General features: G+C 43.9%; 2 protein-coding genes across 2 annotated transcripts in view; one reads left to right on the top strand and one right to left on the bottom strand.

The window, feature by feature from the left end:
• Positions 1-16,543, top strand: part of LOC135537539 (NLR family CARD domain-containing protein 3-like) — a 224,663-nt gene that overhangs the window by 142,857 nt on the left and 65,263 nt on the right. The window lies entirely within an intron of this gene.
• Positions 1-16,543, bottom strand: part of LOC135537540 (uncharacterized) — a 99,005-nt gene that overhangs the window by 72,849 nt on the left and 9,613 nt on the right. The window contains exon 2 of the mRNA XM_064963676.1: positions 13,062-13,153. Within this exon, the coding sequence (XP_064819748.1) occupies positions 13,062-13,144 (83 nt within the window). The 5' untranslated portion in view covers positions 13,145-13,153. The remainder of the gene's footprint in view (positions 1-13,061; positions 13,154-16,543) is intronic.

Raw genomic sequence — 16,543 nt, 5'->3', positions numbered from 1 at the left:
TCTATAGGATCATTAACCAGAGATATATAGGAGGGATATCACACCTGGCCTTACTGGGTGGATAGGATCATTAACCAGAGATATATAGGAGGGATATCACACCTGGCCTTACTGGGTCTATAGGATCATTAACCAGAGATATATAGGAGGGATATCACACCTGACCTTACTGGGTCTATAGGATCATTAACCAGAGATATATAGGAGGGATATCACACCTGACCTTACTGGGTCTATAGGATCATTAACCAGAGATATATAGGAGGGATATCACACCTGGCCTTACTGGGTCTATAGGATCATTAACCAGATATATAGGAGTGATATCACACTGACCTTACTGGGTCTATAGGATCATTAACCAGAGATATATAGGAGGGATATCACACCTGGCCTTACTGGGTCTATAGGATCATTAACCAGATATATATAGGAGGGATATCACACCTGACCTTACTGGGTGGATAGGATCATTAACCAGAGATATATAGGAGGGAAATCACACCTGGCCTTACTGGGTCTATAGGATCATTAACCAGAGATATATAGGGATATCACACCTGACCTTACTGGGTCTATAGGATCATTAACCAGAGATATATAGGAGGGATATCACACCTGACCTTACTGGGTCTATAGGATCATTAACCAGAGATATATAGGAGGGATATCACACCTGACCATACTGGGTGGATAGGATCATTAACCAGAGATATATAGGAGGGATATCACACCTGGCCTTACTGGGTCTATAGGATCATTAACCAGAGATATATAGGAGGGATATCACACCTGACCTTACTGGGTCTATAGGATCATTAACCAGAGATATATAGGAGGGATATCACACCTGACCTTACTGGGTGGATAGGATCATTAACCAGAGATATATAGGAGGGATATCACACCTGGCCTTACTGGGTGGATAGGATCATTAACCAGAGATATATAGGAGGGATATCACACCTGGCCTTACTGGGTCTATAGGATCATAAACCAGAGATATATAGGAGGGATATCACACCTGACCTTACTGGGTCTATAGGATCATTAACCAGAGATATATAGGAGGGATATCATACCTGACCTTACTGGGTGGATAGGATCATTAACCAGAGATATATAGGAGGGATATCACACCTGACCTTACTGGGTGCATAGGATCATTAACCAGAGATATATAGGGATATCACACCTGACCTTACTGGGTCTATAGGATCATTAACCATAGATATATAGGAGGGATATCACACCTGACCTTACTGGGTCTATAGGATCATTAAACAGAGATATATAGGAGGGATATCACACCTGGCCTTACTGGGTAGATAGGATCATTAACCAGAGATATATAGGAGGGATATCACACCTGGCCTTACTGGGTCTATAGGATCATTAACCATAGATATATAGGAGGGATATCACACCTGACCTTACTGGGTCTATAGGATCATTAACCAGAGATATATAGGAGGGATATCACACCTGGCCTTACTGGGTCTATAGGATCATTAACCATAGATATATAGGAGGGATATCACACCTGACCTTACTGGGTCTATAGGATCATTAACCAGAGATATATAGGAGGGATATCACACCTGGCCTTACTGGGTAGATAGGATCATTAACCAGAGATATATAGGAGGGATATCACACCTGACCTTACTGGGTCTATAGGATCATTAACCAGAGATATATAGGAGGGATATCACACCTGGCCTTACTGGGTGTATAGGATCATTAACCAGAGATATATAGGAGGGATATCACACCTGACCTTACTGGGTGGATAGGATCATTAACCAGAGATATATAGGAGGGATATCACACCTGGCCTTACTGGGTCTATAGGATCATTAACCAGAGATATATAGGAGGGATATCACACCTGGCCTTACTGGGTCTATAGGATCATTAACCAGAGATATATAGGAGGGATATCACACCTGACCTTACTGGGTGGATAGGATCATTAACCAGAGATATATAGGAGGGATATCACACCTGGCCTTACTGGGTGGATAGGATCATTAACCAGAGATATATAGGGATATCACACCTGACCTTACTGGGTCTATAGGATCATTAACCAGAGATATATAGGAGGGATATCACACCTGGCCTTACTGGGTCTATAGGATCATTAACCAGAGATATATAGGAGGGATATCACACCTGGCCTTACTGGGTGGATAGGATCATTAACCAGAGATATATAGGAGGGATATCACACCTGGCCTTACTGGGTCTATAGGATCATTAACCAGAGATATATAGGAGGGATATCACACCTGACCTTACTGGGTCTATAGGATCATTAACCAGAGATATATAGGAGGGATATCACACCTGACCTTACTGGGTCTATAGGATCATTAACCAGAGATATATAGGAGGGATATCACACCTGGCCTTACTGGGTCTATAGGATCATTAACCAGATATATATAGGAGTGATATCACACCTGACCTTACTGGGTCTATAGGATCATTAACCAGAGATATATAGGAGGGATATCACACCTGGCCTTACTGGGTCTATAGGATCATTAACCAGATATATATAGGAGGGATATCACACCTGACCTTACTGGGTCTATAGGATCATTAACCAGAGATATATAGGAGGGATATCACACCTGGCCTTACTGGGTCTATAGGATCATTAACCAGAGATATATAGGAGGGATATCACACCTGACCTTACTGGGTCTATAGGATCATTAACCAGAGATATATAGGAGGGATATCACACCTGGCCTTACTGGGTCTATAGGATCATTAACCAGAGATATATAGGAGGGATATCACACCTGGCCTTACTGGGTCTATAGGATCATTAACCAGAGATATATAGGAGGGATATCACACCTGGCCTTACTGGGTCTATAGGATCATTAACCAGAGATATATAGGAGGGATATCACACCTGACCTTACTGGGTCTATAGGATCATTAACCAGAGATATATAGGAGGGATATCACACCTGACCTTACTGGGTGGATAGGATCATTAACCAGAGATATATAGGAGGGATATCACACCTGGCCTTACTGGGTCTATAGGATCATTAACCAGAGATATATAGGAGGGATATCACACCTGACCTTACTGGGTCTATAGGATCATTAACCAGAGATATATAGGAGGGATATCACACCTGACCATACTGGGTGGATAGGATCATTAACCAGAGATATATAGGAGGGATATCACACCTGGCCTTACTGGGTCTATAGGATCATTAACCAGAGATATATAGGAGGGATATCACACCTGACCTTACTGGGTCTATAGGATCATTAACCAGAGATATATAGGAGGGATATCACACCTGACCTTACTGGGTGGATAGGATCATTAACCAGAGATATATAGGAGGGATATCACACCTTGCCTTACTGGGTGGATAGGATCATTAACCAGAGATATATAGGAGGGATATCACACCTGGCCTTACTGGGTCTATAGGATCATAAACCAGAGATATATAGGAGGGATATCACACCTGACCTTACTGGGTCTATAGGATCATTAACCAGAGATATATAGGAGGGATATCACACCTGACCTTACTGGGTGGATAGGATCATTAACCAGAGATATATAGGAGGGATATCACACCTGGCCTTACTGGGTGGATAGGATCATTAACCAGAGATATATAGGAGGGATATCACACCTGGCCTTACTGGGTCTATAGGATTAAACCAGAGATATATAGGAGGGATATCACACCTGACCTTACTGGGTCTATAGGATCATTAACCAGAGATATATAGGAGGGATATCACACCTGACCTTACTGGGTGCATAGGATCATTAACCAGAGATATATAGGGATATCACACCTGACCTTACTGGGTCTATAGGATCATTAACCATAGATATATAGGAGGGATATCACACCTGACCTTACTGGGTCTATAGGATCATTAAACAGAGATATATAGGAGGGATATCACACCTGACCTTACTGGGTGGATAGGATCATTAACCAGAGATATATAGGAGGGATATCACACCTGGCCTTACTGGGTCTATAGGATCATTAACCATAGATATATAGGAGGGATATCACACCTGACCTTACTGGGTCTATAGGATCATTAACCAGAGATATATAGGAGGGATATCACACCTGGCCTTACTGGGTAGATAGGATCATTAACCAGAGATATATAGGAGGGATATCACACCTGACCTTACTGGGTCTATAGGATCATTAACCAGAGATATATAGGAGGGATATCACACCTGGCCTTACTGGGTGGATAGGATCATTAACCAGAGATATATAGGAGGGATATCACACCTGACCTTACTGGGTGGATAGGATCATTAACCAGAGATATATAGGAGGGATATCACACCTGGCCTTACTGGGTCTATAGGATCATTAACCAGAGATATATAGGAGGGATATCACACCTGGCCTTACTGGGTCTATAGGATCATTAACCAGAGATATATAGGAGGGATATCACACCTGTCCTTACTGGGTGGATAGGATCATTAACCAGAGATATATAGGAGGGATATCACACCTGGCCTTACTGGGTGGATAGGATCATTAACCAGAGATGTATAGGGATATCACACCTGACCTTACTGGGTCTATAGGATCATTAACCAGAGATATATAGGAGGGATATCACACCTGGCCTTACTGGGTCTATAGGATCATTAACCAGAGATATATAGGAGGGATATCACACCTGGCCTTACTGGGTGGATAGGATCATTAACCAGAGATATATAGGAGGGATATCACACCTGGCCTTACTGGGTCTATAGGATCATTAACCAGAGATATATAGGAGGGATATCACACCTGACCTTACTGGGTCTATAGGATCATTAACCAGAGATATATAGGAGGGATATCACACCTGACCTTACTGGGTCTATAGGATCATTAACCAGAGATATATAGGAGGGATATCACACCTGGCCTTACTGGGTCTATAGGATCATTAACCAGATATATATAGGAGTGATATCACAACTGACCTTACTGGGTCTATAGGATCATTAACCAGAGATATATAGGAGGGATATCACACCTGGCCTTACTGGGTCTATAGGATCATTAACCAGAGATATATAGGAGGGATATCACACCTGACCTTACTGGGTGGATAGGATCATTAACCAGAGATATATAGGAGGGAAATCACACCTGGCCTTACTGGGTCTATAGGATCATTAACCAGAGATATATAGGAGGGATATCACACCTGACCTTACTGGGTCTATAGGATCATTAACCAGAGATATATAGGAGGGATATCACACCTGGCCTTACTGGGTCTATAGGATCATTAACCATAGATATATAGGAGGGATATCACACCTGACCTTACTGGGTCTATAGGATCATTAACCAGAGATATATAGGAGGGATATCACACCTGGCCTTACTGGGTAGATAGGATCATTAACCAGAGATATATAGGAGGGATATCACACCTGACCTTACTGGGTCTATAGGATCATTAACCAGAGATATATAGGAGGGATATCACACCTGGCCTTACTGGGTGTATAGGATCATTAACCAGAGATATATAGGAGGGATATCACACCTGACCTTACTGGGTGGATAGGATCATTAACCAGAGATATATAGGAGGGATATCACACCTGGCCTTACTGGGTCTATAGGATCATTAACCAGAGATATATAGGAGGGATATCACACCTGGCCTTACTGGGTCTATAGGATCATTAACCAGAGATATATAGGAGGGATATCACACCTGACCTTACTGGGTGGATAGGATCATTAACCAGAGATATATAGGAGGGATATCACACCTGGCCTTACTGGGTGGATAGGATCATTAACCAGAGATATATAGGGATATCACACCTGACCTTACTGGGTCTATAGGATCATTAACCAGAGATATATAGGAGGGATATCACACCTGGCCTTACTGGGTCTATAGGATCATTAACCAGAGATATATAGGAGGGATATCACACCTGGCCTTACTGGGTGGATAGGATCATTAACCAGAGATATATAGGAGGGATATCACACCTGGCCTTACTGGGTCTATAGGATCATTAACCAGAGATATATAGGAGGGATATCACACCTGACCTTACTGGGTCTATAGGATCATTAACCAGAGATATATAGGAGGGATATCACACCTGACCTTACTGGGTCTATAGGATCATTAACCAGAGATATATAGGAGGGATATCACACCTGGCCTTACTGGGTCTATAGGATCATTAACCAGATATATATAGGAGTGATATCACACCTGACCTTACTGGGTCTATAGGATCATTAACCAGAGATATATAGGAGGGATATCACACCTGGCCTTACTGGGTCTATAGGATCATTAACCAGATATATATAGGAGGGATATCACACCTGACCTTACTGGGTCTATAGGATCATTAACCAGAGATATATAGGAGGGATATCACACCTGGCCTTACTGGGTCTATAGGATCATTAACCAGAGATATATAGGAGGGATATCACACCTGACCTTACTGGGTCTATAGGATCATTAACCAGAGATATATAGGAGGGATATCACACCTGGCCTTACTGGGTCTATAGGATCATTAACCAGAGATATATAGGAGGGATATCACACCTGGCCTTACTGGGTGTATAGGATCATTAACCAGAGATATATAGGGATATCACACCTGACCTTACTGGGTGGATAGGATCATTAACCAGAGATATATAGGAGGGATATCACACCTGGCCTTACTGTGTCAATAGGATCATTAACCAGAGATATATAGGAGGGATATCACAACTGGCCTTACTAGGTCTATAGGATCATTAACCAGAGATATATAGGATGGATATCACACCTGGCCTTACTAGGTCTATAGGATCATTAACCAGAGATATATAGGAGGGATATCACAACCGGCCTTTCTAGGTCTATAGGATCATTAACCAGAGATATATAGGAGGGATATCACACCTGGCCTTACTGGGTCTATAGGATCATTAACCAGAGATATATAGGAGGGATATCAGACCTGGCCTTACTGGGTCTATAGGATCATTAACCAGATATATATAGGAGGGATATCACACCTGACCTTACTGGGTGGATAGGATCATTAACCAGAGATATATAGGAGGGAAATCACACCTGGCCTTACTGGGTCTATAGGATCATTAACCAGAGATATATAGGAGGGATATCACACCTGACCTTACTGGGTCTATAGGATCATTAACCAGAGATATATAGGAGGGATATCACACCTGACCTTACTGGGTCTATAGGATTATTAACCAGAGATATATAGGAGGGATATCACACCTGGCCTTACTGGGTCTATAGGATCATTAACCAGAGATATATAGGAGGGATATCACACCTGGCCTTACTGGGTGGATAGGATCATTAACCAGAGATATATAGGAGGGATATCACACCTGGCCTTACTGGGTCTATAGGATCATTAACCAGAGATATATAGGAGGGATATCACACCTGACCTTACTGGGTCTATAGGATCATTAACCAGAGATATATAGGAGGGATATCACACCTGGCCTTACTGGGTGTATAGGATCATTAACCAGAGATATATAGGGATATCACACCTGACCTTACTGGGTGGATAGGATCATTAACCAGAGATATATAGGAGGGATATCACACCTGGCCTTACTGGGTCAATAGGATCATTAACCAGAGATATATAGGAGGGATATCACAACTGGCCTTACTAGGTCTATAGGATCATTAACCAGAGATATATAGGAGGGATATCACACCTGGCCTTACTAGGTCTATAGGATCATTAACCAGAGATATATAGGAGGGATATCACAACTGGCCTTACTGGGTGGATAGGATCATTAACCAGAGATATATAGGAGGGATATCACACCTGGCCTTACTGGGTCTATAGGATCATTAACCAGAGATATATAGGAGGGATATCACACCTGACCTTACTGGGTGCATAGGATCATTAACCAGAGATATATAGGAGGGATATCACACCTGGACTTACTGGGTCAATAGGATCATTAACCAGAGATATATAGGAGGGATATCACAACTGGCCTTACTAGGTCTATAGGATCATTAACCAGAGATATATAGGAGGGATATCACACCTGGCCTTACTGGGTCTATAGGATCATTAACCAGAGATATATAGGGATATCACACCTGACCTTACTGGGTCTATAGGATCATTAACCAGAGATATATAGGAGGGATATCACACCTGACCTTACTGGGTCTATAGGATCATTAACCAGAGATATATAGGAGGGATATCACACCTGACCTTACTGGGTGGATAGGATCATTAACCAGAGATATATAGGAGGGATATCACACCTGACCTTACTGGGTGGATAGGATCATTAACCAGAGATATATAGGGATATCACACCTGTCCTTACTGGGTGGATAGGATCATTAACCAGAGATATATAGGAGGGATATCACACCTGGCCTTACTGGGTGGATAGGATCATTAACCAGAGATATATAGGAGGGATATCACACCTGGCCTTACTGGGTCTATAGGATCATTAACCAGAGATATATAGGAGGGATATCACACCTGACCTTACTGGGTCTATAGGATCATTAACCAGAGATATATAGGAGGGATATCACACCTGACCTTACTGGGTGGATAGGATCATTAACCAGAGATATATAGGGATATCACACCTGTCCTTACTGGGTCTATAGGATCATTAACCAGAGATATATAGGAGGGATATCACACCTGTCCTTACTGGGTGGATAGGATCATTAACCAGAGCTATATATGGATATCACACCTGGCACAAATTGTTGTCTCATTCTGCTTTTCCTACCGAAGGGTACCCTACACCTGCACCCAGAGGGGAGTAGTTCAATGTCCAGGTACAGGGGGTGGCTTGGGTATCAAACATAATAATTTGTGAACCTTGCTGAGGGCCCTGACCTTGCTGAGGGCCCTGACCTTGCTGAGGGCCCTGACCTTGCTGAGGGCCCTGACCTTAAAGGCCATTTTCCTTTTTTAATTTGGTCAGATTGTTGCTGAGGTGATAATCCATCTGAAGTGATTTCCATTTCAAAATGTCACACTTGATTTGCCCTGATGAAGAATGTATCAACCCCTAAAAAAATATACCTTAATTATTATTATCCACATAAAAACGCACATTTGCCGTTGCTGCAGGATTATTTTCCTGCTGTGAGAAACTGGGTCAAATTAAGTTGGCACATGTAAATGCATTCATCTTAAATTAGCTAGGTGATAGATATCTAGGTGAGACAACCACATATCACAGTCTAATATACAGGATACCAACATTCCTGTTCAATAATGTATATATAGATATCGAGGTGAGACAACCACATATCACAGTCTAATTGTCACGCCCTGATCTGTATTTATTATGTTTATCTTCATTTATTGGGTCAGGCCAGGGTGTGACATGGGTTTATTTGTGGTGTGTTTCGTCTTGGGGTTGTGTGGGGTGTATAGCATAGTCATTGGCTGCTTGAGGCGGTTCTCAATCAGAGTCAGGTGATTATCGTTGTCTCTGATTGGGAACCATATTTAGGTAGCCATATTCTTTGTGTGTTTCGTGGGTGATTGTCCCTAGTGTCCTTTTTCCTGTCGCTGTGTTAGTTCACATAAGTATAGGCTGTTTCGGTTTTCGTTACATTCATTACGTTCTTGTTTTTTGTAGTATTTTGTATTGATTCGTGTTTACGCTTTTTGATTAAACATGGATCGCAATCTACACGCTGCATTTTGGTCCGACTCTCTTTCGCCTACAGAAAACCGTTACAGAATCACCCACCGCAAACGGACCAAGCAGCGTGTTAACAGGCAGGTGCAGCGAAAGGAGGAATCGACATGGGAAGACAAATTATTCGGAGAAGGACCTTGGGATCAGCCTGGAGAATATCGCCGCCCCAAAGAAGAACTGGAGGCGGTGAGAGCTGAGAGGCGCTGGTATGAGGAGGCAGCGCGGCGACGCGGATGGAAGCCCGAGAGTCAGCCCCAAAAAGATTTCTTGGGGGGAGGCTCAGTGAGAGTGTGGCAGAGTCAGGAGTCAGACCTGAGCCCACTCTCCCTGTTTATCATGAGGAGCCAAGGAAGAGACCAGAACCGGTGTTGGAGGTGAGCGAAGCAGAGACTGTGAAGGAGTTAATGGGGAAATTGGAGGAGAGAGAAATGAGGGAGTTGCTGTGTTGGTGATTTTTGCATGGAATTCGCCCGACTGAACGTGTCAGGGATTTGATGGCACCTGGGTCAGCGTTCCATACTCGTCCTGAGGTGCGTGTTAGTCGGCTGGTGAAGTTGGTGCCAGCCTCACGCACCAGGCCTCCTGTGCACATCCCTAGCCTTGCACGTCCGGTGCCAACACTGCTCTCAAGATCTCCAGTACGCCTTCACGGTCTAGCCCATCCTGTGTCACCTCCACACACCAGCCCTCCGGTGGCAGCTCCCCGCACCAGGCTTCCTGTGCGTGTCCTCGGCCCAGTACCACCAGTGCCAACACCACGCATCAGGCCTACAGTGCGCCTCGCCTCTCCTGCACTGCCGGAACCTCACGCCTGTTCAGCGCTGTCGGAGCCTTCCTCCTCTACAGCGCTGCTGGAGTCTCCCGCCTGTTTAGCGCAGCCAGAGCCTTCTTCCTCTCCTGCGCTGCTGGAGTCTCCCGCCTGTTTTGCGCAGCCAGAGCTTTCCTCCTCTACAGGGCTGCTGGAGTCTCCCGCCTGTTTAGCGCAGCCCGAGCTGTGAGTCTGCATGGAGCAGCCAGAGCTGTCAGTCTACATGGAACAGCCGGAGCTGTCAGTTTGCATGGAGCTGTCAGTCTGCATGGAGCAGCCGGAGCTGCCAGTCTGCATGGAGCTGTCAGTCTGCAAGGAACTGCCAGTCTACAAGGAGCTGTCAGTCTGCAAGGAGCTGTCAGTCTGCAAGGAGCTGTCAGTCTGCAAGGAGTTGTCAGTCTGCATGGAGCTGCCAGTCTGCAAGGAGCTGCCAGAGCTGCCAATCTGCATGGAGCAGCCAAAGCCGCCAGTCAGCATGGAGCAGCCAGACCCGCCAGTCAGCATGAAGCAGCCAGAGCCGTCAGTCTATCAGGATCCGCCAGTCAGCCAGACTCTTCCAGATCTGCCAGTCAGCCAGACTCTTCCAGATCTGCCAGACAACCAGACTCTTCCAGATCTGCCAGTCAACCAGACTTTTCCAGATCTGCCAGTCAACCAGACTCTTCCAGATCTGCCAGTCAACCAGACTCTTCCAGATCTGCCAGTCAACCAGACTCTTCCAGATCTGCCAGTCAACCAGTCTCTTCCAGATCTGCCAGTCAGCAAGACTCTTCCAGATCTGCCAGTCAACCAGACTCTTCCAGATCTGAAAGTCAACCAGACTCTTCCAGATCTGCCAGTCAGCCAGACTCTTCCAGATCTGCAAGTCAGCCAGACTCTTCCAGATCTGCCAGACTCTTCCAGATCTGCCAGTCAGCCAGACTCTTCCAGATCTGCAAGTCAGCCAGACTCTTCCGGATCTGCCAGTCAGCCAGACTCTTCCGGATCTGCCAGTCAGCCAGACTCTTCCGGATCTGCCAGTCAGCCAGACTCTTCCGGATCTGCCAGTCAGCCAGACTCTTCCGGATCTGCCAGTCAACCAGATTCTTCCAGATCTGCCAGTCAACCAGATTCTTCCAGATCTGCCAGTCAACCAGACTCTTCCAGATCTGTCAACCAGCCAGGATCTGCCAGAACTGTCAACCAGCCAGGATCTGTCGGATCCAAATACCTGGCTGGGCTTCCTCTCAGTGCTGGGCTTCCTCTCAGTGCTGGGCTTCCTCTCAGTGCCGGGCTTCCTCTCAGTCCCGAGCTTCCTCTCAGTGCTGAGCTTCCCCTCAGTCCCGAGCTGTCTTTGCCCCGAGCTGCCCCTCTGTCCCGCGCTGCCCCTCTGTCCCGAGCTGCCCCTCTGTCCCGAGCTGCCCCTCAGTCCTGAGCTGCCCCTCAGTCCAGTGGGATTCTGGCTGAGGACTACGAGGCCATTGTCGGCGGCGAAGGTGGACTATCCTAGGACGCGAGGAGGGGGGACAAAGACATTTATAGAGTGGGTTCCACGTCCCGCGCCGGAGCCGCCACCATGGACAGACGCCAACCCGGACCCTCCCTATTGTTTTGATGTTCGTCCGGGAGTCCGCACCTAAGGGGGGGGGGGGTTCTGTCACGCCCTGGTCTATATTTATTATGTTTATCTTCATTTATTGGGTCAGCCCAGGGTGTGACATGGGTTTATTTGTGGTGTGTTTCGTCTTGGGGTTGTGTGGGGTGTATAGCATAGTCATTGGCTGCCTGAGGCGGTTCTCAATCAGAGTCAGGTGATTATCGTTGTCTCTGATCGGGAACCATATTTAGGCAGCCATATTCTTTGTGTTTTTCGTGGGTGATTGTCCTTAGTGTCCTTGTTCCTGTCGCTGTGTTAGTTTACATAAGTATAGGCTGTTTCGGTTTTCGTTACGTTTATTACGTTCTTGTTTTTTGTAGTATTTTGTATTGATTCGTGTTTACGTTTTTTGATTAAACATGGATTGCAATGTACACGCTGCATTTTGGTCCTACTCTCTTTCGCCTACAGAAAACCGTTACACTAATATACAGGATACCAACATTCCTGTTAAATAATATATATATATATATCTATCTCTAGGTGAGACAACCACATATCACAGTCTAATATACAGGATACCAACATTCCTGTTAAATAATGGATATATAGATATCTAGGTGAGACAACCACATATCACAGTCTAATATACAGGATACCAACATTCCTGTTAAATAATGGATATATAGATATCTAGGTGAGACAACCACATATCACAGTCTAATATACAGGATACCAAGATTCCATTCCAGCTAAATAATGGTTTTAAAATCTCAAGTCTACAATAGTTATATTGAAGCCACCAACAATCATTTATGATGAAAAAACACAAACGTGATTTGTTTTCAGTATAGCGTTTTTGAAAATAAATTCTTAAACAATATTGTCAGCTCACCTCTTAGTTTTGATGACATGTTCCCCAGAGTGACTCATTTTAGAGTCAGGGCTCCCATCCTCTCTCTCCCTAGAGAGACTCATTTTAGAGCACTGACCCCAAAACAGAGAACCAACAAGTTGGTTGTGGTTAACACAGTAATTCTTGAATGTCATTTGCTCTCAATTATTAATTTTCTCTTATAAAACATTTACTAACAGACATAGAAACAGTCAGGTGGTTAAATGCAATCACATGAATATGTAGATGTGACATCTCTTCTCCATGGTAACTGTCTGTACTAATAATAAGTCACTGTTAATTAAGGTAGTTATAGACAGTACAGCAACAATAATAATAATAATAATAATAATAATAATAATAATAATAATAAGTCACTGTTTGTTAAGGTAGTTATAGACAGTACAGCAACAATAATAATAATAATAATAAGTCACTGTTTGTTAAGGTAGTTATAGACAGTACAGCAACAATAATAATAATAATAATAAGTCACTGTTTGTTAAGGTAGTTATAGACAGTACAGCAACAAAAACAATAATACTAATAAGTCACTGTTTGTTAAGGTAGTTATAGACAGTACAGCAACAAAAACAATAATAATAATAAGTCACTGATGGTAAAGGTAGTTATAGACAGTACAGCAACAATAATAATAATAATAAGTCACTGTTTGTTAAGGTAGTTATAGACAGTACAGCAACAATAATAATAATAATAATAATAATAAGTCACTGTTTGTTAAGGTAGTTATAGACAGTACAGCAACAATAATAATAATAATAAGTCACTGTTTGTTAAGGTAGTTATAGACAGTACAACAACAATAATAATAATAACAAGTCACTGTTTGTTTAGATAGTTATATACAGTACAACAACAACAATAATAATAATAATAATTCACTGTTTGTTAAGGTAGTTATAGACAGTATGTCACGCTCATTGAAATGAAGGGACCAAGGCGCAGCGTGCTTAAAGTTCCACATATTTTAATTAATCGAAACTCACCAAACAAAACAATAAAGCACAAACGAAACCTAAAGCTACTGGCGTGCACATAGTCAACTTACCAAAATCAAGATCCCACAAACTGTGGTGGAAAGGTGGAAAAAAAGGCTGCCTAAGTATAATCCCCAATCAGAGACAACGATAGACAGCTGCTTCTGATTGGGACCATGCCAGGCCAACAAAGAAATATAGAAACTAGAATGCCCACCCAAATCACAACCTGACCTAACCAAATAGAGAAATAAAAAGGCTCTAAGGTCAGGGCTTGACTCCGGCCACAAAACCTGACTCTTTAGGGGAGGGACCGGGTCGGCATCTAGCCTCGGTGGTGGCTCAGGTTCAGGATGTAGCCCCCGCTCCGCTCGCTGATCCCTCCGTGAACCGGACTGTGGATCGTCACCAGAGGCTCTGGACCGTGTATCGTCGCCGGAGACTCCGGACCTTGGAACGTCGCCGGGGACTCCGGACCGTGGATCGTCGCCGGGGACTCCGGAACGTGGATCGTCACATGAGACTCCAGACCGTGGACAGTTTCAGGAGGTTCCGGGCTATGGATCCTCACAGGAGGCTTCGGGCCATGGTTCATCACTGGAGGCTTTGGGCCATGGATCATCACTGGAGGCTTTGGGCCATGGATCATCACTGGAGGTTTCGTGCCATGCATCATCACAGGAGGCTTCGGGCCATGGATCATCACTGCAGGCTACGGGCCATGGATCATCACTGGAGGCTTGGGGCCATGGATCATCACTGGAGGCTTTGGGACATGGATCATCACTGGAGGCTTGGGGCCATGAAATCATTGATTTCAGCACAGTTGACATTAGCACAGCGGACGTCATTTACGTTCACAACTTACAGACTTGTTTAAGTGCTGCTGTGCATTTTGTTGATAACCTTACCCTACCTGACAACTTTACATTTTTTTACTTTTTAATTACGTTTATATTTTTGGTTTTTCTCTCACTCAACTTTTTTTCCCATTCAACTTTATCACTCTGGACGCTTTATCTGGACGTGGTTTGTCAGGACCTCCACCAGCCGAAGCTAAGTAGTTACATTGACATGATGCCTTCTAATTGCAGTCGCTGTACTCATTATATACAGGATAACGATCGCCTTACGGCGAGAATAGCTGTGCTGCAAGCCCAGCTTCAGACGCAATCATTAGGCAAGGGATGAAACAGTGTCTGTGCCACCAGTGAGTACAGATAGTAGTATAAATCCCCTCGCACGGTCCCCGCAGCCGGACAACGCTAGCGTCCCACCTCAACAACAGCCAGTGAAATTGCAGGGCGCCAAATTCAAAACAACAGAGCACCTTTTTCTTCAAAATCTCCGAATGCTGCCCCCTACCCCAGTGAAGTTAAGCAACGAGTTGGAGTCAGAGGCCGCGCCTTCTCTGGTCTCTACTCCAACCGTTACAGGGTCTGAGACGCCGAAGCCTCCCACCATTAGCTCTGGCAAATTGAAAACCCTAGTCATTGGCGACTCCATTACACGTTGTATTAGACTTAAAACCAATCATCCGGGTGAAAAGATTTGGATAGAAAACACTCTAAAGTTTCCAAAACTGTTAAAATAATGTCTGTGAGTATAAGAGAACTGATATGGCAGGCGAAAACGTAAAGAAAATCCATCCAGGAAGTGGGATTTTTATGTTGTTTTCCATTGACTGCCTAAACAGTATCCAAACACTTAGGACTCCGATTGCACTTCCTATGGCTTCCACTAGAAGTCAACGGTCTTTAGTAATTGTTACAGGCTTGTATTGCGAAAAATGAGGGCGTAAGAGTCAGTGGATAGTGGGAAGTCCCAAGAGCTTTATGCTACGCACGACCGAAAGCGCACCTTTCTTGTTTTTCTTTTATATTGAGGAAGCTATTGTCCGGTTGAAATATTATTGATTATTATCACTGCAAAACAACCTGAGGATTGATTATAAACATTGTTTGACAATGTCTATGAACTTTATTGATACTTTTTGGATTTTTCTGTTGTGACTGCCTTGGTTTACTGAACAAAACACGTCAACAAAACTGAGGATTTTGGATAAAATGAGGGACTTTATTGAACAAAACAAACATTTATTGGGTAAATGGGAGTCTTGTGAGTGCAACCATACAAAGATCATCAAAGGTAAGTGATTAACCTCTTGAAACTCTAGGGGCGCTATATCATTTTTGGATAAAAAGACGTGCCCGTTTTAAGCGCAATATTTTGTCACAAAAAGATGCTCGACTATGCATATAATTGGTAGCTTTGGAAAGAAAACACTCTGACGTTTCCAGAACTGCAAAGATATTTTCTGTGCGTGCCCTAGAACGTGAGCTTCAGGCAAAACCAAGATGAGACGGCATCCAGGAAATGAGCAGGATTTTTGAGGCTCTGTTTTCCATTGTCTCCTTATATGGCTGTGAATGCGAGAGGAGTAAGTCTGCCCTTTCTGTCATTTCCCCAAGGTGTCTGCAG

The sequence above is a fragment of the Oncorhynchus masou genome, unplaced genomic scaffold (genome assembly GCF_036934945.1).
Source record: "Oncorhynchus masou masou isolate Uvic2021 unplaced genomic scaffold, UVic_Omas_1.1 unplaced_scaffold_810, whole genome shotgun sequence".
Taxonomy (NCBI): Eukaryota; Metazoa; Chordata; class Actinopteri; order Salmoniformes; family Salmonidae; genus Oncorhynchus; species Oncorhynchus masou.
The sequence above is the reverse complement of the archived record's forward strand: the minus strand, read 5'-3'. Positions and strand labels throughout refer to the sequence as shown.